The 23,226-nt window shown below is 31.6% G+C and overlaps 3 protein-coding genes across 3 annotated transcripts; 1 reads left to right on the top strand and 2 right to left on the bottom strand.

Annotated features, from left to right (window-relative positions):
- Positions 1-2,559: 2,559 nt before the first annotated feature.
- Positions 2,560-3,430, bottom strand: LSm1 (U6 snRNA-associated Sm-like protein LSm1). The gene is made up of 3 exons (XM_072528163.1): positions 3,302-3,430; positions 3,065-3,249; positions 2,560-2,857 (listed from the first exon to the last, which is right to left on the bottom strand). The coding sequence occupies exons 1-3, from the start codon at positions 3,357-3,359 to the stop codon at positions 2,684-2,686; spliced, it is 417 nt and encodes a 138-aa protein (XP_072384264.1). The 5' UTR covers positions 3,360-3,430; the 3' UTR covers positions 2,560-2,683.
- A 1,643-nt stretch (positions 3,431-5,073) lies between these two features.
- Positions 5,074-7,474, bottom strand: Uba3 (Ubiquitin-like activating enzyme 3). Its single transcript, XM_072530513.1, has 3 exons — positions 7,028-7,474; positions 6,057-6,653; positions 5,074-5,523 (listed from the first exon to the last, which is right to left on the bottom strand). The coding sequence occupies exons 1-3, from the start codon at positions 7,325-7,327 to the stop codon at positions 5,089-5,091; spliced, it is 1,332 nt and encodes a 443-aa protein (XP_072386614.1). The 5' UTR covers positions 7,328-7,474; the 3' UTR covers positions 5,074-5,088.
- A 190-nt stretch (positions 7,475-7,664) lies between these two features.
- Sply (Sphingosine-1-phosphate lyase) lies at positions 7,665-22,412 on the top strand. Its single transcript, XM_072530512.1, has 9 exons — positions 7,665-8,090; positions 8,257-8,472; positions 11,412-11,620; positions 12,633-12,869; positions 16,329-16,557; positions 18,611-18,830; positions 19,996-20,142; positions 20,199-20,319; positions 22,163-22,412. Exons 1-9 carry the CDS (start codon positions 7,943-7,945, stop codon positions 22,283-22,285), a joined length of 1,650 nt encoding a protein of 549 aa, XP_072386613.1. The 5' UTR covers positions 7,665-7,942; the 3' UTR covers positions 22,286-22,412.
- Positions 22,413-23,226: the final 814 nt, after the last annotated feature.

Genomic DNA, 23,226 nt, shown 5'->3' with positions numbered 1-23,226 from the left:
TTAGACGATTTTTAATTATGGAATCGAACACATTACATGAAACAACAATGGAAACATGAAGAACTGACCAAAAAGATGTTATGTTCCATCTTCTTCTCATTGTGCTGGCTCCTTTCGAAGGTTGGCGATCCAAATGGCAATTGTAGATTTGGAAACTGCTGCGCGAAAGATCTCTGCGGATGAGCGGTTGAACCATCTCCTCAGGTCTTTCAGTCACGAGTTCTGGCGTCTTCCTACTGATCTTTTGCCCTGTACTTTTCCTTCCAGTATAACTTGAAGTAATTCATATCTTTCGCCTCTCAACACATGACCCAAGTATTGCATTTTCCTCTCTTTGATTATTATTATGTTATGTTCCATATTACATGGATACTATTAACAAACAATATCGTTTTCCTAGTCCACGAAATTATATGGATATATTTGATAAATGAGTGAATGCTGTTAAGAGCCCTAAATTAGAGAACGTTGCGACAGAAACTACAACTTTCGTGTGTGCGCTAGTCATTTTAAAGAGAGGAGGATATAATTAAAGTTGGACATAGGCACACATAGGGCATTAATTACGGGACATAACGGCTTGGAACAGCCGTTCCAAGTTTGTTTTTACCACAACCAGGCTTGTATTCCCATAAACTTGACATTAGAATAACAAAACAATTATTTTCAAATACTCACAAGTTCTTGTAACAACATTAAGAATAGCCAAACTATACCAAACTTGGCTTTTATGATTAATATTTCTTGTAACACATATAGCATTTTTGTAACATTTTTATAAATAAAGATTTTATTCTTTAATTTTTTTAACCACTTTGTCATTTTAATGTAATGAAAAATAAATATAACCTCAACATAACAAGAAAACCCAAATAGTATACGAAAAAATATATACATATTATATTATCGTATAGAATAAGGGTTTTTTTGTTATTTTAGGATTATTACTTTAAAATCAGTTTACAATCCTAAGAAGTGCCTTTTGAATTTACCGCCATGTATAAATATATAGTTACGCACCCTGGCACTAGGCGATCCGTCAATTGTCGTTTTACTCTTTACCATGGGACTGGCACTGCTAGATGGGAGTGTGCTTTGGTTCATACACGTTACCAACGTTGTAAATTAATCAGAGAATATTTATTTTAAATATATTTTTCAAAAACACATAATTGTGTCAGTTTGGTCTCTTAATATTATTAAAAGCACGCAGCACTTTTATAGGAATTTTATTTGATATTTTTAAATATATGATATTCCATAATAATTTGACGTAATAGGACTTTTTTACTTTCTACACTGTTCTCAAAATAAATATACGTAAATTTATATATAATAATATTTACCTTTTTTTCAAACACATATAATGAAATAAGAATATAGGGAGATAGAGCCAAAATAATAAAGGAAAACTCAGACTAGCTTATTCTCAACAACTTTAAACTTAGAAAGAACTCGCAAAAGGACGTACCATTCTCGAAATTGAAGAAAGCTGGCAGAAGAGCTATTCCTATAAAGGGAGATAAAGAAATTTACACCCAATGACGTACATTGTTTACACCGTTACATATAGAAACGCCGGCAACAGACTTGTCTATTGAGTTTGAGAAGATAATGGGGGCGGGGAAAGCACTAAAGGCCGGGAGAGCACCCGGGCCTGACAGAGTTCTACGCTTTCAAGAAGTAACGAACAAACGCCACAATAAGTAGCGAACAAACAAATATTATAGAAGGCCCAAAGAACAGCCCTATTAACTATTAAGGGTTGTATGCACCTATAGAACGACCTCGATGAAGTTATAGCCGGGGTACCACAAATACAAGAGAGAGCCAAAAAATACGGCAAGAGCAATTAAGAGAAGATAGAACAGAAACCTCATAAAATAGCGGGAAGAGTGTGTAAACAAGTGGAGGGCTGCATGGACAAGGATACTTATCTTGGTCTTGGAGTGCAAGTATAAAAGCACTGACTGTTTCTTCACGCAATTCCTTATGGGGCACGGCTCATTTAGAGCATATGCAAGGCAATAGGTGATAGATAGCTGTGTGGACTCTAGAATAAGTAATACAGCAGAACATTGTGTGTTTGAATGCAATAAGTTGCAATGACGAAAGAGTAGAACTATATGCAAGGGTAGGCATCTTTGCAGCACACAATTTTACAATTGTAGTGAGAAGGGGGATAATGAGTTTAGAAATGTGCTGAGGCTATGACAAAAATCGTTAAAAGAAAAGAGAAATACAACGGGGGTAAACGTATCACACTCGTTAGACAAGAGTGGTTTTAGTTGACAGGTAAGGTACCATGGATGGATCTGGGGACAAGACCCACCAAAAAGGAAATTGTGTTAGGATGTACTCCATCTACTCTGAATCCAAACTTGCGCCAGATATGGTTCACCTGATACAGTATTTAGAAGATTTCAACTCACAAAAAAAGCTGATTCTCAAAAACAATTTTCATGCAGTGGAAACATGTAACTTTCATGCAAGACAACAAATTGAATATTATTTATTTCATTTATACTATTTCAACTTCACCTTAATAATACAAACAAATAAAATACGTAACTTTATTTAAAAAATATGAACAATAAGTTTAATGAAATTCAATTAAATTAATAAATATTATGAATTATATCCAAAATTTTTAAACTAAAACATCCTTTTACATATTTTTAACTTAAAACATATCATCATGAGTCAATTCTTGCATTAATCTTAGACCCCTTTCTTTTAGGGCTTTAGAAAGTAACTTCTGTTTTTCCTGTTTCAACTCTTGTTCCTTTCTTTGAGCATCTAAAATATCATCCACTGACACTTCAGTCAATGGTAGTTCACCTTCTTTGTCAGCATCCTAAAAATAAAAAAAACTAAATTACCAGGATCATATTTTTAAAACCATGACATTCACAACCTCAAACAAAAAGATTAACACCAAATTAACACAATATAGAAGATTTAATGCAAAATGGAATATTTAGAAAAACAGGTCTTTAATGTTTTCATTATGAATTTTCTTTAGATTATATTGTAAACAAACAAACAAAATAAGATGACTTACTATTTCACCAAGGAGTACAACATTTTCTCCTCTGACGATAAATACTCCCCTTGGAATGTCCCCGTATTCATTTCCTACATGTATTCGTTCAATAGTTTGATGTAAAACTAAATTAGCAAACTGATCAACACTTCTTAAATACCCTATCAAAGTCCTTCCATCTCGAAGCAATACCATCAGCTTTTCTAGAAACCAAAATATTAATAATTATTTTTACGTATTTGAAATTAACATTACTGTCCAGTTCATCTAGTAAATGTGCTGTTCCTTCTAACTCCGGTTTGTTTAAATTCATATTGTTGAGATATTTTCAAAATAAAGTGTAAACATAACCTATTCAATTCTAATAAAATATGATTGATAAAGATAAATTAATGACAGTTGTACAAAATTGTATCGTGTTCTATGAAAGATAGAATAGCCACAGAATAATAAACAATTGTTATTTATTCTGTGGAATAGCCCAGAATAAAAAAAGGATTATTTTTTTAAAGAAGTCTCATAAATTACAAAGTATTTAGAATTTTTGTAGGCAAACTTTATTTTTTGTATAAATTAATTTAGAATATCCTAATTATATGTAGTTTTTCTCCACCTAACTTCTTTAATAAAAATTTCAAAAATACCGGAACTATGGAAGAAAATTTAGAAAACGCATTATATTGTAGTTCTAAAAATATTAGTGTCTATATTGTAAATATTTATTTTTACAATTATTTTAACGCCTTAATATACAGGGTGAGTTTTTATTAACAAAAGTTATTTAAAAAAAAATGAAGGCTATGATATTCCCCATCCTTGGTGCATGGATAATATTCCGAATTCTACAGGGCGATTAATAACGACGTGGTAAAGCAAACACAATTTTTTAAATGGAACACCCTGTATATTTTCTCATATTTAGATTGCTTTCGTAATCTCTGTTCTTACATTATGGGGTTTGGCACTCCAGTCGTCAGAGACGAAAATTCCACTGAGCCTCTAAAAATCATACGAACAAACTGAATTTTGCTGAGAATGTCAATTTTAGGAACCCAAACGAGATACAAAAAAGTTTGTTACCCCTACCTCCTTGCTCTCTCCTCGTAGTGTGGAAAACATCGACTTCCAAGAATCTGTACGTCATGAAAAAATGTTTCAAACAAGAAATGTAGCTAAGATAGCTTTGAAAAAAAAAATGTTTATTAGCTGTTTTTGTAGAATAAACTGTTCCTTTAGAAACAACGCTTAAAGCGATTTTGAATGTCAGTTACGCGCACTAAATCATTTTTTTTAATTTGTATCAACTCGACGGTAAAAATTTGATATCTTTTGATCAGTGTCCTATTGACAAAAATCAAAATGCATTTAAAGGCGAAAAGTGTAGATTTCGTATGCAATTTTTGAATTTTGTCTCAAATGAAGTCAGTTTCTATAAACATTTTAAATAAATAATCGTTACGCGATTTTTGTCATTTTTTAAGATTCCACAAAATTTATCACTTCAATTGACCAGTCATATGGCAACATATATCAAACATTTGAAATATTCCTAAAAAACGCTGAATTTAAACTTTTGCATTAAAAACGATCTTTCGATTGCTCAAGAATGCTTTTTAAAACTACATAACTTCGGCTACGAATTCCATCAAATGCCGTCATCGTGGAAGTATTTCCTTGACGCGAGATCTTTTGTAATGTGAAAGTTTTAATTCAGCGTTTTTAGGCATATTTCAAATGCCCTCATATTTGTTGCCAAAACTAGAAATCGAAATTTCATGTTATAGGTTTTGAAGATTGGGCCCTAAAAATGAAACTTCCACAGCGACCAGTCAATGGAGTGATAAATTTTATTGATATCATGAGAATTGTACAAAATAGCAAAAATTGCGCAACATTTAATTATGTAACAGCTTTATAGGAACTGATTTGTTTTGCTATAAAATGCAAAAATTGCATACGACAGCTAGACTCATAAAAATACATAAAAATAAAAACACATAACAACAAATAAAACACATAAAAATTTATTTAAAAAAAACAATTTATTTCATTTCTACATCATCTACCAAATATTTAAGCTTAATAATCAAAGTTGTGGGCGATGTAACATCAGCAACTAAAATATCTTGACCATCTTTTAATCCTAATTCTACTAAACTTTTATTTAAATTATCTCTGGTCCTCTCTTCAATGCTTTTAATTGTGGATATATACAGAGTTTTATTTTTCCCATCTATAAAAGTAGTTAAACCGGGACTTTTCATTTGATAAGAGGCACTTTCGGACAATAATTCTACTAACTGTTTTAACTTCATTGAGTTTGGATCCCTGATCTCCATTACTTGTGGTGTTTGCGAGCACACCAGACAGTCCGGTTTTCGTTCGGCTTCATAGGTGTAAGTGTATATACCATCGACATCATTGAAAACCATGTAGTTATTTAACGGAACACAACAGCTTGTTGCAATTTTGAATACCTAAAAATTATTTTAGTATGATATATATACAAAATAAACTCAAATCAATTCAAATCAATATGAATAAATCAACTAAAATGAATCCACCTTACTGACAGGCGTTAAAATAATTTTCACACATTTAGAACTAACTGAGAATTATATGTCTATAAATTTGTCTATACCATAACACAATGTTCTGAACGAGGTGTTCTTGTACATTTATTGATGCTGTAATAACAACCTTGGTTGTTTTTCATCTGAAAATGTTCATGTTTTAGTATAATCTGCTATCAGGGCACTGCTTTGAGTATTATTATCTTGAGTTAATATATAGTTCACAAAAATATGAAAAACACTGATATTTTGACCAATAATACTTAGACAGTTACAGCTTCCAAAACAGAGTCTGGGAAAGAAACAAAATGGAACATTTTTTTTGATCTACTGCTTTGTTAGATCCATGTGTTAAGGGAAATATGGTAAAAATATGATGACAAACAGTAAAACCTTTTACAGTATATTTTCTCACTCCATCAATACAAATACTTTACCTCAGTAGCACAAACTCCAGCTATCACAGCATTTGTAGATGCAACTGCGGGGATTATGTGCTTGACAACACCTTGCACAAGTCTATAGGTTATTCCTGGAATGTTAAACTGATGTGCCCTTTCCAGCGACTTTTCATATATCCAAGTAATATGCTGAGCATCATCCCCATCCAAAGGTACATTAAAAGGATTTTCCCTTGGCCACATAATTACTTTAACATATTCAATACAGTGTTCTGGTAACCTAGGAGTGTTTGCTATTGTGCAAAGGGGATAATTAATTTGAGGAGGATATAAATCTAAAGTACATTCTACACAGGCACTCATTCCTGGCAGTATTACACGGGCATTGCCTTTAAAACCTTCAGTGCCACCATCTACTATGGGTATAACTGACTGTTGGTCTAGAACATCATCTTCATAATTAAGCAAAGAGATTAACATTCCATTGATCCACCTCCTAGCAACTATAGAATCCAAACCACACACAATAATATGAAATTTTCTATAAAAACTTTCATCAAAGTCTTGTATTTTACAAAAATGGGGAGTTACTTGACATCCAGGCACTTTTCTATTTATGAATGCAGCTGCTACCTAAAAAATTAAATAAGAATAATTTTAAATAAATAAAAACGTCTGTTGAATAAAAAGTTCTTGAGGATTAAAATAGTAAATTAATTAAGATGAATAAAATAATAAAGATGAATAAAACAATAATTACGTATATTGATACTTTGCAAAATTCAATGATTTTCAGTGGTATATGTGTCATCTGAATTGTAGTATTCCTACAAACAATAGCAAAAAAATTTAATAGATTTGATAACAGGAATAGTATCTAAGTACAAATTATTCAACAGAATGTGCATTTATTATATTATCAGTTCAAGTAAGTTTCATGTGAGTTGTATCACTATATATTCTTGAGATTGGTATGTTACTGGTGTCAGTGTTATTAGAAATATTACCTCTGCTTTTGATGAGCCAATATCTTTGTGTCTAAATAAAAATTGTCTATTTAAATTTGACAAGTCTATAATGTCCATATCAATAACGTGAATATTCTTAAAGCCCATTAAAGCTAAATCTTTTAACAGTTCACAGCCTAGTCCTCCAGCTCCTATAACTAGAATTTTGCAAGAAGTCATAATGAAATCTAATATTTCTGAAGATGGCTCAAATTCTGGATGACTGAAAGGACCCGGTCGCTCTAATACTTTCCTAAGATTGCCCCATCTTTTCTGGTTTGATTCTAGGGCTTCTGACATAGTATTATGTTTATTTCGGTTCCTTTCTAAAAGATAACCCTATTGCTGGTTGTCAAAATTGTCATAACTTCAAAATCTTTTGATTATTTCTTCTGTTTATCAGTTTGGCGTAGACTAGGAAAAAACAATTTATTCAAAACAACAGCTTATTTAATTTCAATATTAACACATACTTAATAACAGCAAATATTTATAAATGGGATTCTATTATATTCTATAAATTAATACGATTTCTAAACAACGTATTTTTCACAGAATATCTATATTTCATATAAAGTTGTTCTGTGTTCTGTCATTATTTCGTCAAAGTTTGAGGTTGTGTTCATTACTTTTAACATTTTCATTTTCAAGTGTTTTAAACTTAAAAATAGTGAAATTCCATTTTTAAGTACTGAACATTATTTGTCCATGTTGAGAACATTCAAGGTTCAAATGCGGTTCCAATAACAAACGAGATTTATCAAGAGATTCATTGTGTCATGCAAAAGTTTTATCTTATCTTTGTTCAAGTATAGATTGTTTCAAAATTCAAAGTTACACTTTTCTTCTAAGTGCAAGGCTATATGTCTTATACTAGTTCAGGCGCGTTATTCATTTTTGCATATTATAATAAAAATGGATTATCTGTCTTTACCAATTAATGCCCTAAGGGGCATAATTAATAATCACTTTCAAGGGAAGGAAGCTTGGCAAATAGTCACAACTACAACTACAACTGTACTGTTGTCAGTATGGTTTTATGGATTTTTGTTTCAAGATGAATGTAAGTACATACACAAAAGTTTGATAAATATTTCATAGCAAAAGTAATTTAATTCAGGATTGTTTAAATTTAATAATTCCTTTGTTGTTTAATTTAACCAGTCTTAATGTATTCTTTTATTGTTTGAATAGATTATTTAATTTTAAAGTATTCTACTATGTTCAAGGTCTTACTGAAAGAACAAAGAAAACAGTATTCAGGTTAGCAAGAAAGATTCCTGCAATCAGAAAGAGAATAGAGACTGAATTGGACACAATAGCAAAGGGTTTTGAAGATGACATTAAGAAATCAACCAATAGTGTAACATATATTACTGAACTACCTCAAAAAGGGTTAACAAATGAGGAACTTATTGAATGTTTGGATCAGAATTTGTCCCTGGGTAAGTTTGAAAATCGGTTGTATATCTGAATGTATTTTTTACAGAATTATAAGTAGCTGCATTATATCTCTAACCTTCCATTACTCACATAGTTAGAAAAATCTAACATTTTTAAATATTTCACCATGATTTTCGAAAAATTGCTTCTTTTGGGTTTTGCAACCAGGAATATTCCTATAAAGACTTTTATAAGACTATGTTAAATAGTGGTGAAAGCACCTATTATCTTATAGACAACAGATGTTGTTAGTTCAAATCTCACATGTGAGCAATCACATTCGTCAGAGCTTAAAAAAAAAATAAAAATTTAACTATGCAAGTGTTAGTGTGTGTTGATTTTTTGAGAGATCGCTTGAATAAAGTTATAATATTATCACAAAAGATAAGATTTTTAGTGAAATATAGATTATTGAACATATGTTATTATAAGCGCTGGGTATTTTTATACCTTTTTTGGTTTACTGGGCAAGAATATGGGAAGAAAATGGAGAACCAGTTACTAAAATGGTATGAAGAGATAGACAACGATGTGGAACCACTAGATTTCGATCAGGACTTAAGTGATATTTGTTTTGAACACAGTATCCACAATACAGATTCTGAGCAGTCCACACAAGGTCTAGCCAGTGATCCTGAAGATGCTATAGAGAAAAGCGGCCAAAATGATTGTTTTGGCTTATTTGGCTGACAATTCCATACACGTTAGTTTCAAAACCCGACAAATCTGTAAGCAAAGATCAAAACCCGACAAGTCCATTTTTGTTTTTTAAATTTTATTTAAAATTACGTATTTCCAGAATAATTACAAATAGTTTTTAATCCAGAAACATCTTTTAACGGTTGAGTTTACCGAAAGTACAAACTGATTATAGCCACAAATGTTAAACTTGGAACAAAAAATTTCGGTTTAGCAGTCTTAGCATGTTTATATAATGTATGTGCTGTATGATTCAAATATAAAGAGGTAAAGCTTTAGAAAAGTAGATTTTGATTTATTATGTTATGAATTCTGCAATTTTTGATTTATATAAAACAGAAATAAGTCAATATTTGTTTGGTGATTAATTGCAGTTAATTAAGTATTATAAATTTTTTTTGGCAATTGCCCTTTGATAGATTAGGGGATAGATTTGGCAATCGTCAAATCGGCAGGTGCCAGATTGCAACAGATGTTTGCAATTAATCTTGACAGAGACAAATATTTACTCCTTATTGTTTCATATAAATTAAAAATTGCAGAATTCATAAATTAGTATAATCAAAATGTACTTTTTAAAAGCTTTCTCTCTTTATATTTGAAGCATACAACATATGCATTATAAAAACATCCCAACACTGCCAAACCGAAATATTTTATTTCATGCTTGACATTTGCGGCTATATTCAGCTTGTACTTTCGGTAAACTTAATTCTTTTAACTAATAAAAAAAACGGGTGTGTCAGTCCAGTGGGACTGCCGGTGGAAGTTACACTTCTATACACGCATTCGCTGTTACAAATTTATTTGGGAGTCAATCTGCACAATCATTACATATGTAATTCTATAGGTAAGATATAGCAGAAAGAGAAACAGAATTAATAAAAACTTACTAACAATGAAGGATTGAATCAATATTTTGATGAAAATGTATATTTTTATTTTCATATATGTATGAAAGGAGTTGAATGCAAAAATTTTTTTACACATACTCTGCAGTAAAATTCATTGTTTATTTTGTTATTAATATAATAATACAATACAAATTAAACTGCAATATTCATAAGTATTTAAAAATGACAATAATATACATAAAAAAATACACTACAATACAGTGCAATATAATTCCATATAATAATACAATACAAATTAAAATGCAATATTCATAAGTATTTAAAAATGACAATAATGTAATAATATTAATAAAAAAGTCCTCCCCGACTGGGAATCGAACCCCGGTCTCCCGCGTGACAGGCGGGGATACTGACTACTATACTACTGAGGACATGACACAAAGGTATTTCAAAATTGACAGTTCTGGATCATACAGTGATTTATTGAGATTATTATTTTGAAATACAAAAGACTAATATAATTATGAACATTTAATAAATAATACCAAACATATCACATAAATAATAATATTAATAAATATTTTATTATATGTATAATATTATATGTATATATATCTTTATATAATATATATATATATATATATATATATATATATATATATAATATTAAATTATATATACAAAAGGAACATTTTTATATTCGAGAGAGGAAGAGAGAGAAAATATACCTTCTGTCTCTCTCCTACTCATTATCTTACATATGTAATGATTTCACAGATTCACTCCCATATAAATTTCCAACGTGAAGCGCGCGTATAGAAGTATAACTTCAAAAATATACCCATAAGCTTAACTTTCATACCAAAACAGTTTTTTTGAATTTCTTAACATTTGGCCTCAGTGGATTTGTCGGGTTTTGAAACTAGATGACTCAAATGTCAGATATTATGTAATAATAAAGTAGTTCCATTTTACTGAATCTATAAGTAATGCAATGGTTTCCAAGTTTTCTGTACATGCATTATTCTTTTTATATTATTTTTGCATTTACCTTGATTTTTTGACTTCCAATTTTATAAAAAAAGTGCTTGTGATACAGCAAAGAAATCATTGTTGGAAATTATATTGATGTCTTGCCCTTACAACAATAGAACCAATGGAAATTAAAGTTATAAGTATTAAAAGTATAACTTGACTGCTAATAAGTTTGTACAAAAACATATCAGTCTTTTCGAATATATAATTGCAACAAACAAATCCAAACTTTATACAGGGTCGAATAAAAATTACTGCTTTGCGAATCAACTCAAATTTAAAAAAATTCAAGAATTTTGAAATTATACATCGTAACATACAATATAATTCGATATCTTAAATTATTCTTTTAGGTGAATACAACTGGAAAGGTGGTAAAGTATCGGGAGCCGTCTATTTTTACAATGAAGATTTGATAAACCTTATTTCTGGCATTTATGGTAAAACTGCTTATACAAATCCTTTACATCCAGACTTATTTCCTGGGATATGCAAAATGGAAGCCGAAGTTATTAGAATAACATCTAGCCTATTTCATGGAGACGAGAATGCAGTTGGATCGGTAATATACTTTAATATTATACTTTAATCCACTAGTATTAGATACATTGTATCGTTTAGGTCATATAAATCTTTCCAATGTGGGCCTGCGTAGCGCAAGCGATAGGATGCTTGCCTCGCATGCCGGTGGTCCGGAGTTCGAATCCTACCGCCGGCAAGAACAACTAGATATTTTTAAAAATGTCTATAGGCCTCAGGTCGACTCAGCTTGAATAAAATGAGTACCTTGGGTAAAACCAGGGGTAATAATAAGCGGTTGAAGCGTAGCACTGGCCATGTTACCTTCCTTGTATACCGTAGGCCCTAGATATAGCAGACTACCCTGCTATACTCCCAAAGCCGCGAAGCGGTATAAAACGGGAGACTATTATAAATCTTTCCAATCTTTTTCCTGTAACATTTTTTTTAAATGCTATTATTATATCATATGGATACTGGATAGTTTGTCCATAAATGGGTTCCATCATAAATGGGCGCTGAATTTTTCAGCCCACTCTTGCTACTTTTTCCATGGACGATGCCACTAGATTTAATTGTATATCTCTTCCACTCTTTTGAATCTCCCTTCCACTCGTTCGAATCATTCTTCCATTTTTTCAAATACTTCTTTCAATTCTTCCTTGGTAGCATAGATATTCTCCGTGATGGTAAGCATATTTAAATGTTCTTGTAACCCGTAAGTCTTCTTGTGCAGCTTAAATCTTGACAGACAACACCTCTTACCCAGCATTTATCTTGGCAGATATATCTCCATTGCTATTAATTCGACTACATTGACAGTTAATTTTCTCAAATAGAACTGTATGAAATTTTCCCCTCGAAATTAAACTATTGTTCTTTTCCTTATTACTATGCATTGGTAAATATGGTTTTTCAAGAATATTTACATTTTATGGACAAAACTTTCTCAAACCTTGTTCAAATTTTCTCTCTTTTCAGAAATATTACAGTCTTGAACACTTGTATTGTCCATATTTTTATTAACTTAACTTTATCAGCATAATTTTTTTTAGATGACTAGTGGCGGGACTGAATCAATACTAATGGCCTGCAAGGCGTACAGAGACTATGCCAGAGAAGTTAAAGGCATTAAAAAGCCAGAAATAGTCGTACCGACAACAGTGCATTCAGCTTTTGATAAGGCTGCTCAATATCTGAAGCTAAAAGTTAGGTCTATACCAGTCGATCCTCAAACGTACCAAGTAAATCTTATGAAATTTAGAAGAGCTATCAACTCGAATACCGTGTTGGTAAGTTATTCCCATTTTGCTCTTAGTCCCCAAGTTATCCTTACCACTTTCTACTGTGGTTTTTATTAAAATTTACATTCCAAATGTGCGCCAGGGACGATTTTGCAATATAATGTTCATTTAATTATTAATTAAAATATTTTTAACTACCAAACTTTTACATGCATATTTTATAGGATCGGTTATATTGTGTAAGCTGGTAGTAAAACGTTACCAGATTTTTTCAGAAAACTAGTCCATAGAAATGAGATATTTATGTGCAATCAATAAAATATATTATTCATTCTGGAATAAAATATGTGTGATGTACGAGCATATGATACATAATGAATTAACGAAAGTACAAGCTGATAATAGTCGCAAATGTCAATCATGAAACAAAATATTTCGGGTTGTAGATGCTGTATGCTTCAAATATAAAAAGATAAAGCTTTAGAAAAGTACATTTTGTTTATATTATATTATGAATTCTGCAATTTTTGATTTATATAAAACAACAATGAGTAAATATCTACCCTTTGATAGATTAGGGGATAGATTTAGCAATCGTCAAATCAGCAGTTGCCAGATTACAACAGATGTTTGCAATTAATCTCGAAAGAGACAAATATTTACTCGTTATTGCTTCATATAAATTAAAAATTGCAGAATTCATAAAATAGTATAATCAAAATGTACTTTTTAAAAGTTTTATCTCTTTATATTTGAAGCATACAACATATGCATTATAAAAACATGCCAACACTGCCAAACCGAAATATTTTTGACATTTGCGGCTATATTCAGCTTGTACTTTCGGTAAACTCAACCCTACTTGCTATCGTTTTATATTGTTTTTAACTTAGAGTAGGGAATTCTACTCGTCAAAGGAGAGGTAACGCGCCATCTAGCCTTCAAGCGAAAGTGAAGCCGATTTTACCCGGTCCGCCATTCGTTTGGTGCTCATTTTCGGATTGACACAACTCGTTTTGTTAATTATTTTTGTGCGATTTCTGAGTGAAAAGTAGCAATTTTTTTAACTCTTTAAAATGGTGATGTGTTCGGCTTACGGTTGTAAAAGCAACAACAGAAAGAATGAAGTGGAAGTTACATTTCACGTGTAAATAAATATTTTTGTTATGAGTGCGTAGATGAAAATACACTAAATACTCCTTTATTTTTACATATTGCCTTTTAAACTGTTATTTATTTAAAAAACAACACCTTAATGTACCTAATTACATAACTAAAATTACATGTTTTAGTTATAAATTTCGAAAAATTTACATGTAAACTTAAAAACAGCATAAAGGAGCACCATTTTACCAGTAGTGTATGATTAAATTAATTTATAATGGGATTTATAAAATATATTATTGCAACTACGAAAATGAAATCTTTCTTCTTGTTTAAATGAATTAAAGTTAAAGGAATTTTCCGGTTGTGAAGCTACTATAAAATTTATACAAATTACAAATAATGTTTTTGATATTTTAAACAGTCGTTCAGTAAGAGCAAAACATTTTAAGAAAGCATTATGTGATAGTAATGTAGAACAAACAAAAAAGTTTGTACAGGAGGCTATTACGTACTTCTCACATCTTAAATTTGATAATGGACAGTTAGTAACCTATTCGGGAAAAAAAACTGGATTTTTGGGAGTTATCGTCTCTTTAAAAAGTGGTCTTGGGTTGTACGACGACATTGTTGTTCAGAAAAAATTATTACATTACCTTCCTTTGTACAAAGTTAGTCAAGATCATGTTGAACTTTTTTTTTTAGTATAAGATCAAAAGGGTGATGGTATAATATTTCTACTGCTAGACAATTCACTGCTGCTTAAAAGAGGTTGTTAGTGCGTATTGAAATTCGATCTGGTGGTTTAGGAAATTGTGTTCCATTGGACGATATTCCTATTTTAAGTGGTTTATGTCGATTTAAAAAACTTGAGTTGAATATTTGTTCACCTGAAGCTCGATTATTAGAAACATTTTATGAACAATCTTTAGAAACTATTTGGAGCGAACATGACTACATAATGAATTCGACTGTAATTAGTGAGTGTTCCATTCAAATAATTACTTACATAGCAGGTTTTGAAGCCCGAAAATTGCAAAGCACAATAAAATGTGTAGATTGTGTAGATGCATTGTCTGGAAGCAAATTAAATTATTTAAACTCATTAATTACAAAAAAATCAAGGAGGATTGACATATCCGTCCAAATATGTGATTGCAATTTGCAAAACATCGGAACATTTTTTAAGAATAAACGAGCAAAATTTGGGAAACCCCAATTTTATCTCTATTCTAAAAAATAAAATCATGCTCAACTGCGTTCAATTTGAACAATATTTTTGCAATCTACAAGAACATATTTTAGGGCGTGCTTCAAATCATATATATTTTTTAATTGAAGCAATAATGGATAAATATTTATATATAAGATTACATTTTATAACAAAGAAACAAAATGAATTTGATAATGTTATTCGAAATAAATATAACAAATGAATACTGTTTAGTAGACAATAAATCGATAATTCAAAAAGTTGTTTGCTTCTATCACATACCCTAATCCCTAATCCTGGTTTATTTCGACCTATGTATAAAAGTTCGACAAATTAAAAAAACTGTCATTTTTTTAAATCTTTTGTGTACGTCTTGCATAATGTTATGAAAAATTAATAAAAATAGAAAATTAAACTAAAATTATGATTACTATTATTTGGAATTTAATTATGTAGTTTTATATTGTTCTTATTGGCCTAGGTGATACGCCACTGGTACACGTGTTTGGTGCTCACTCGGCTTCACTGTTGTTATCGTTGCAGTCACTCCTTTGACGAGTACAATTCCCTACTCTAAGACGATAACCGAATTAACTATATTTTAAGTATTGTAATAAATTATAAATATATAGTACAGAGCCATTGAAAAAAAAAACATAATTTAAAAAGCCATGGAATCAGTTATTTCTACCGTTGGCAGTAGCGTTGTAACCACGGTGAATGACGTGACCTTAATAATTTGGTGGCAAATGTGCTAGTTATTTCCAATCTTGCACCCTCTTTCTTCTTTCTTTTCTTCTTTCATTTTGGTGACCGAGCCATCCTAATCTTTGAATTTTGACAAGTATTATTATTTTTGGTTGTTCATATATTTGCATTAATTCGATATTGGTGCCAAACATTCTCCTCTTTTAAAACTTCCCTATTTTCTTCTAAGTATCTTTCAGATGTTTCTAACTGTAGGTCGGAAAACTACTTTACTGCTACTGTAGTACTTTTGTGATGCTACTTTTAGTAATTTTTTGGTTCTCTTTATTTCCGTTTGTTAGTACATATTACTCTGAAGGAATCGAATTGTGAAACAATTTCGAAATTATCCTTAATTAGGTTATGTATCTTAAAAAATACATTTTACATATTTCAATACATTTTGATGTACATATATCAATACATTTTGATGTTCTCTATAGTTGGTGGGATCGGCTCCAAATTTCCCATACGGAACCATGGATAACATTACAGCCATATCTGAATTGGGTTTAAAGTATGACATACCCGTTCACGTGGATTCTTGTCTAGGAGGATTTTTGAGCTGTTTTATGGAAGAAGCGGGATATCCCATACCGTTGTGCGATTTTAGACTACCTGGAGTTACCAGTATTTCTGCTGACACACATAAATATGGTTACACACCAAAAGGTAACATAGTTTTTTTATATATTCATTTAAAAGTAAGGTTTTGTTTGTAAGATAGGTGGTTACGTCATATTTACTTTTCATTTATTAGAAAATAATTATTTTAAACACATTGAACTTTTTTTGTTCTGGGGGGTACGAGGTACTGAGAAGAATTATATGAAATACTCTGAGAGGCAGAAAGCGAAGTGAAGATATCAGAAGAGAATGGTACGTACTGGTATAAACGAGTGGACACAGAAAAAGGAATAGAATAATCACATACTTAGGATAGAGCAAAAAAGTCAAAATAGTAAGAGATAAATCACCAAACAGTATAAGAAATTTTGAATAAAATCCTTTATAAAAAGGTATATAAAAAACCCAGTTGGGCTATGTTGCATTGACAAAACGTTTTCGGAATAAATATTCCATCATCAGTGTCTAGTTAATACATGGATGTAGCCACTAAATATGTGAGTAAAAACCCTTTAAAAATTATTAAATAAGATTTGATTTACATTATGTCTAATTTACAGTTAAGATGTTAAAGTTACCGTTGGATTGGTAACACTCAGTTGCTTTGACAAAGTCCTCGTAGACATACCGTCTCAGGACTCGCAACTAATGTAGAGTCATATGTCGCCATGTTACCAATCCAACGGTAACTTTAACATCTTAACTGTAAATTAGACATAATGTAAATCAAATCTTATTTAATAATTTTTAAAGGGTTTTTACCCACATATTTAGTGGCTACATCCATGTATTAACTAGACACTGATGATGGAATATTTATTCCGAAAACGTTTTGTCAATGCAACATAGCCCAACTGGGTTTTTTATATACCTTTTTATAAAGGATTTTATTCAAAATTTTTTAATATATGGTATACAGCCAAATACAGGAACTTTGTTTCCTTGTGGATATTAAACAGTATAAGGTTCTGACTACTAGAATTGGCTGACCGCACAAAAGATAGCGTGACCTTGCATACAGGTATTAATCTACCAATGAACAAGCAGAAAAGCAGAAGATTTGACAGCCACCATGTTGGATTGGTCACGTGTTGACAGCTGACAGCGACCGTGTTGAATTGACCATGTCAATGGGTCAATAGGAGCGCACCGGCCATCTTGGAAGAGGGCGTAGTTTACGGCTCACCTGCGCATCTGGTAGCAATCATCAAAGGATGTCGACAAAAGATCAAAGGATGCCGTTTTTCCCACGGGCGGTAAAATTTTCAGATGCACAACCGCCCCAAACTCTGCTCAAAGCGAAGAGGAAGAAGAAGAAAAGAAATAATATTAAATTCGACTTGATAAAAATACTTTTGCCTTCTGATTCTTATTTGCAATGGCAAAGGGAAACGGAAAGGCGAGTTGTCTCCTAGTGGCAGAGTTTTAGACTGGTTTTCAGTCCCATTGTTGATCTCATAGAATAAAGACAGGATATAAATCACACAGTCCACAAATAGTTTATTTTATTTACAATTTCTGAGCAAAGCTATACATACAGTCGTACACAGCTTATCTTTAAACTAATTAGAACATGCATAGTAGAACGTAATTTTGATATTATTGTGTCATCAGGTGCCACCAATCACGCACCTCGATGTGCATCGCCCTTCCTTCTGGAACATATAATTAAATTTAATTGGTTGAGAAATGAAAGGGTTTCATATAAAAGTTAATTTATCTTTAAATATGGGACATTTTCGGATCTCAAGTCAGTCAGTGTCAACACATGGTTTTACCCGTGTAGGGTAGCTCCCTAGAGCACTTTGCTCGAAGGGCTCTGCAAACTTTCTAAGACTCTGAAGCTGAGTTTTTTTCTTCTTAGAAAACCTGTGTTTTATTTCCACCACCAATAAAACCATAAAGGCATTGTCTCTTCAAGATAATGCCACAATAAGAGCGTACCGGCCAACTACGCAATATTACACCATATTACGCAATAGTTGGACAAATTAATAAACATAGAAGCTTGCACCAAGTTGCTAACACATTTCCATACGTTTATTAATTACACCGCAGACGACAATTGTATAACATTAATATATTTTATTATATCTAGGTTCTTCAGTAGTAATGTATAGGAACAAAAAATACCGTCATTACCAATACACAGTAACGACAGATTGGCCCGGTGGTGTCTATGGTTCACCAAGTGTTAGCGGATCAAGACCAGGTGGTAACATAGCAGTTTGTTGGGCTGCCATGCTCAATTTTGGTAAAGAGCAGTATATACAAGCCACCAGAGATGTTATACATACCTCTAGATATATAGAAAAGGGGTAAGATATATATTATACATATTTTTTTAGTGATTTAACAGAATAATAAGTAAATACAATTGTCTCTAACTTACTAACTATACTTTTTTGGAGGTTAATCCTCTAGTTTGTCCTGTATCTGTGCAGATATTTATCCAATTAATAAATATTAGATTCTGATCTTTCAACATCAGAAGCTTGGCTTAAAATTTTATAAGTAATAAAACATTGGGACGTTTTTCAAATTTGTTCCCAGTGAAGATAGCCTCAAATGGATTTGACAGACTGAAATATTGGTGTTTGACATATTGGTGTTGAAATTTACATTACAAATGAAACATACGCAATCAAAAGCAATAAGATATTTAAAAACTAATACTTCACAATTACCAAAAAAAAAAAAGAAAAAGTAAATAGTTTTAAAACAGTTTTTAAAAGTAAATCGTAAAATGTCAGTATAAATAATAAAGTTAAAAAGACATCTGTTGCAATCTGGCAACTGATGGTTTGAGGGTTCTGACTCTATTGCCAAATATATCCGCTAACCATCAAAGGGCAATTGCCAAAAATATTTTCAAATAATTAATTGCAATTAATATCAAATGAATCTAATATTAATTCATTAATGTTTTATATCTTCTTCGCGTGCCATATCAGAATTATCCGACGTTGGCGATCACCATTGCGAAGGCTTCTCGATCTTCTTCAATATGGAATAATTGCATTTGATATCCGAGTCCATTCTCGAATGTTCCTCAACCAAGAAACCCGTTTCCTTCTTACACCTCTACGGCCCTCTATTTTGTCTTTAAGGATCAGTTGTAATATTTTATATCGACTTCCCCTTACTATATGTCCCAGATAAGACATTTTTCGATGTTTAACAGTCTTTAGCAGTTCTCTATTTTTGTTGTTTTATGTAAGGTATAAAATTGCAGAATCCATAAAATAATATAATAAAAATTTACATTTTAAAAGCTTTATCTCTTTGTATTTGAAGCATATAACATATACATTATAAGGACATGGCAACAGTGCCAACGCAATATTTCGTTCTGTGAAACTTAATTGACAGCTAATTTGAGGCTATCTTCACTGGGATCAAATGTGAAAAACGTCCAAACATTCTTTATTTCTATAAGTAATTAACTATTTTACTAAACATATGTTCTGTTATTGCTTATAGATTACGCAGAATGAAGGGTATTTTCATTTTTGGAACACCTGTTACTAGCGTTATAGCCATCGGTTCAAACGATTTCGAGATATACAGATTATCTTCGGCACTAAAAGAAAGCGGATGGAGTTTGAACGTTCTACAATTCCCTTCAGGGTAAGTTATTTGCTGTTGTTTTTTCCTTGGCAATTATGACACACTATCTATTTCAGTATCCATCTGTGTGTAACTAGACAACATACTCAAGCAGGAGTAGCAGATAAGTTCTTAGAAGACGTCAGAACGTCTTTGGATGAAATTTTGAAGGATCCTTCTCAACCTGTAACTGGAAAGGTAACTGTTTTTGTTTTTTAGATTTCTTTATTTCGTTTTTTTTTTCACTGGTCCGTCCATCCTGGTTCGATGGTCGAATGAGGAGGTCCGATGACTCAGTACCTTATGCAAATGTCAGATTTAAACGTTTTACCAAAGAATATAGACGCATATAGAAGTGCAGTTCAAATGGGCGATTTGGTTACGGTTATTATACTTCAAAACACTCCTTAAGAAGGTGATTGCATAAACTCAAACCGTGGCCGTCGGCTTAAACCATCATGACAGATACCGTTAGGGGGAAGTGGGAAAGGTGTACGAACGGAGCTATTTATTTAACTTATGCATTAACGCTTAATCAAATTTCGATGTCATTGATTTGCAAACTGTCTTTTTTGTTTTTATTCACAATAAAATCTTTATTTTTAATTTTAAAGCTTAAAATGGTATGATATTTACAATATTCATAGTATTTATTTTTTTTATTACATTTTGAATAAAATTTTACAACTTTGAATTAAAAATAGGTTTGTTTGCAATCTCTTGCTATCTGTTGCTATGCTGATTTGAGAACTATCTCCTTCATAACTTCTCCCTCTAGACCTTTATCTTTACTGTCGTTCAGTCTGTGGAACAGAGATCACAACCAGTTTTCTGTGTTAAGGTCTTGATTTTGCCTCTTTAGACGGGTCCTGATGGTTTCTTCATCAAGCTCTTTCTCGGGGACGCGGTTGAGGTCCATGCAGCGCTTGGGCATATTATTGGATCAATTATATTTAAGTTTGTTCCCTCCCACAGGCCCTCAATAGTCTTCACCACTTCAGTCGTCCATTTTTTTTATACTCATTAACACAGCTCACCCACAGGGTCCCTTCGCTAAACGATGTTTTATGAAACTGCAGGAGTTTATTTTGACCTCCGATAGGATCATCGTCAAGTGCTTGCTCCAGTTTGTTAATGATCAAATTTGCTTGAGCCCGATAGTTGAGTATCGGGATGGTGTCTGTATGCTACCACCATTCTGAATACTTTTGTCATGGTGTTGTATGACCTAGTTTTGCTCGTTAGAGCCCCTTGGTTTCTTAGCAACTCTGTTACGAGGGGGGTGACGGTATTTTCCCGAAGTCTCTTTTTATCCTCGAGTGTTGCTGATTTGGTTTTCTTGGGATTTGCTTCGGTCCATATTCCAGCAGTCATTTTTGCCTTTTTTCTCATCTTCCTTTGTTGAGCTCTAAACAGGCGTTATTTGAGACTTACTTATTTATTTTTTTAATTCAAAAATCCGAAATTATACTTCACAATTTCGAATATTCAAATTGTAAAAAATAATTCTTTGGTGTATGTGCTAAAAAGCAATTAATATCAGGAATTGTTTTGTGATCGAAACACCTTACAATTTTTTGGGCTTTCTCTCCCGGTGATTGACTTTTGATTAATTTTATTTATAGTTTATAATATTTGTTCTCAAAAGATTCATTTATTAAAAGTTGAAATAATATTTTATTTTCTTCATAAAATTTTATAAAACGCAAAAATTTAATGCTATTCTATGACCATGCGGCATCTGCCTATAAAAATATTTGAAGTTGCATTTGTTGCCCAACTCTTACATATTTTAGAAGCAGTAATAGCGCCGACATGACTACTCTCTAGTGGTACAAATAAAGAACTAAAATCTTGATCAAACATGTGTATATTTGCCGATGCTAAAAAATGACAGTGAAAGATCCATCTATATGCGTCTATATTCTTTGGGTTTTCCTAACCAAAGCTCTTTTAATCACGCATTCGCAAAACCCGGGTAATATTAGTAGCATGAACTTTTGTAATGTACTATGTAATCGTTTTAATTTTTGTCTTGTAGATGGCGCTTTATGGAACTGCTCAAGAGTTACCAGACAGATCCATCGTTGGTGATTTTACGAGATTATATTTGGATTCTATGTTATATGTACCAAAAAAAGAAAAAAAAGAAGGGGAATATTAAAGCTTAAAGTATTTTAATAAAGATATTTTTAAATGTGGGTATATTTGTATACATGTTGAAATTATTTTGTTAAAGGTTTATAATGCCATAATATTTGTGATCTATATTTAATAAATGTTTATTTGAAGATTGTGTTTTTCTAGAGAAAGTTTTTAATGGTGGATATGCCAAAGTAAGCTTGAATTCAGTTAAACATTAAAGTGCTGAATTATACTCTGAAAATATTTCTAAACATGTTTCCCGATAATGTGTTGTGAAGGATCTTAATTTTAAAATATCACAATTTGCAACACATTTATACGATGATCAATCTTGTTTACTAAATATTCTTAAAAAGGTTTGGAACAGCATATGGGAAATTAAACCAGCTTATTCTATCAAGAAGATGAAGAAGAACATAGACAGAGAGAGAAATAACACGAAATAGATATATTGTCATGTTTTGAGTTGTTCTTTATTTCATTATTTACTGCCTCATAATTTGTTTCATTCTAATTATTCAGTCAATTTATCTACCTATTAATATGTCATAACCACAGTTCCTAGTCTGAATATTCTCATGATTCAATTATTGGCTAGGAAATGACATTTTTAAATCCCATCCAATTATATATGAGTCTGCTGTCCGAATATATTTGGATGATCCAATATGTTGATTTTCTTTAAGAAATGCAGGGATGTACATGTTTTTGTTGCTTCTAGTACAATTATTAGAAATGCCCACTGTATTTAGTCATTATTACAGGATGTCTTTGTCTATATAGTTTTATTTTAAATAAATTAAACATGTGGAAAATATACTTAATCAACCATACATTAATTAGATGAACATGTACTAATAAGATTGAAGTGCTGCAGAAATCAAGAAGGAATCAGTTTGAGAGTCATAACAGGATTCCTTACTGGGCATGTGTCAATCACATATACAATATCTGCATACA

This window comes from Diabrotica undecimpunctata, chromosome 4 (genome assembly GCF_040954645.1).
Source record: "Diabrotica undecimpunctata isolate CICGRU chromosome 4, icDiaUnde3, whole genome shotgun sequence".
Lineage (NCBI taxonomy): Eukaryota > Metazoa > Arthropoda > Insecta > Coleoptera > Chrysomelidae > Diabrotica > Diabrotica undecimpunctata.
The sequence above is the reverse complement of the archived record's forward strand: the minus strand, read 5'-3'. Positions and strand labels throughout refer to the sequence as shown.

Bases quoted from the DNA above. Each gene is read 5' to 3' on its own strand.
- LSm1 (XM_072528163.1), bottom strand. From the start codon at position 3,359: ATGAATTTAAACAAACCGGAGTTAGAAGGAACAGCACATTTACTAGAT. The intron at 3,250-3,301 runs GTAATGTTAATT...TTTGGTTTCTAG, and splicing joins TTTACTAGATGAACTGGACA to AAAAGCTGATGGTATTGCTT. The intron at 2,858-3,064 runs GTAAGTCATCTT...TTTTATTTTTAG, and splicing joins TTGTACTCCTTGGTGAAATA to GATGCTGACAAAGAAGGTGA.
- Uba3 (XM_072530513.1), bottom strand. From the start codon at position 7,327: ATGTCAGAAGCCCTAGAATCAAACCAGAAAAGATGGGGCAATCTTAGG. The intron at 6,654-7,027 runs GTAATATTTCTA...TTAATTTTTTAG, and splicing joins TTGGCTCATCAAAAGCAGAG to GTAGCAGCTGCATTCATAAA. The intron at 5,524-6,056 runs GTAAAGTATTTG...AATAATTTTTAG, and splicing joins CTGGAGTTTGTGCTACTGAG to GTATTCAAAATTGCAACAAG.
- Sply (XM_072530512.1), top strand. From the start codon at position 7,943: ATGGATTATCTGTCTTTACCAATTAATGCCCTAAGGGGCATAATTAAT. The intron at 11,621-12,632 runs GTAATATACTTT...AATTTTTTTTAG, and splicing joins ACGAGAATGCAGTTGGATCG to ATGACTAGTGGCGGGACTGA. The intron at 12,870-16,328 runs GTAAGTTATTCC...TGTTCTCTATAG, and splicing joins TCAACTCGAATACCGTGTTG to TTGGTGGGATCGGCTCCAAA.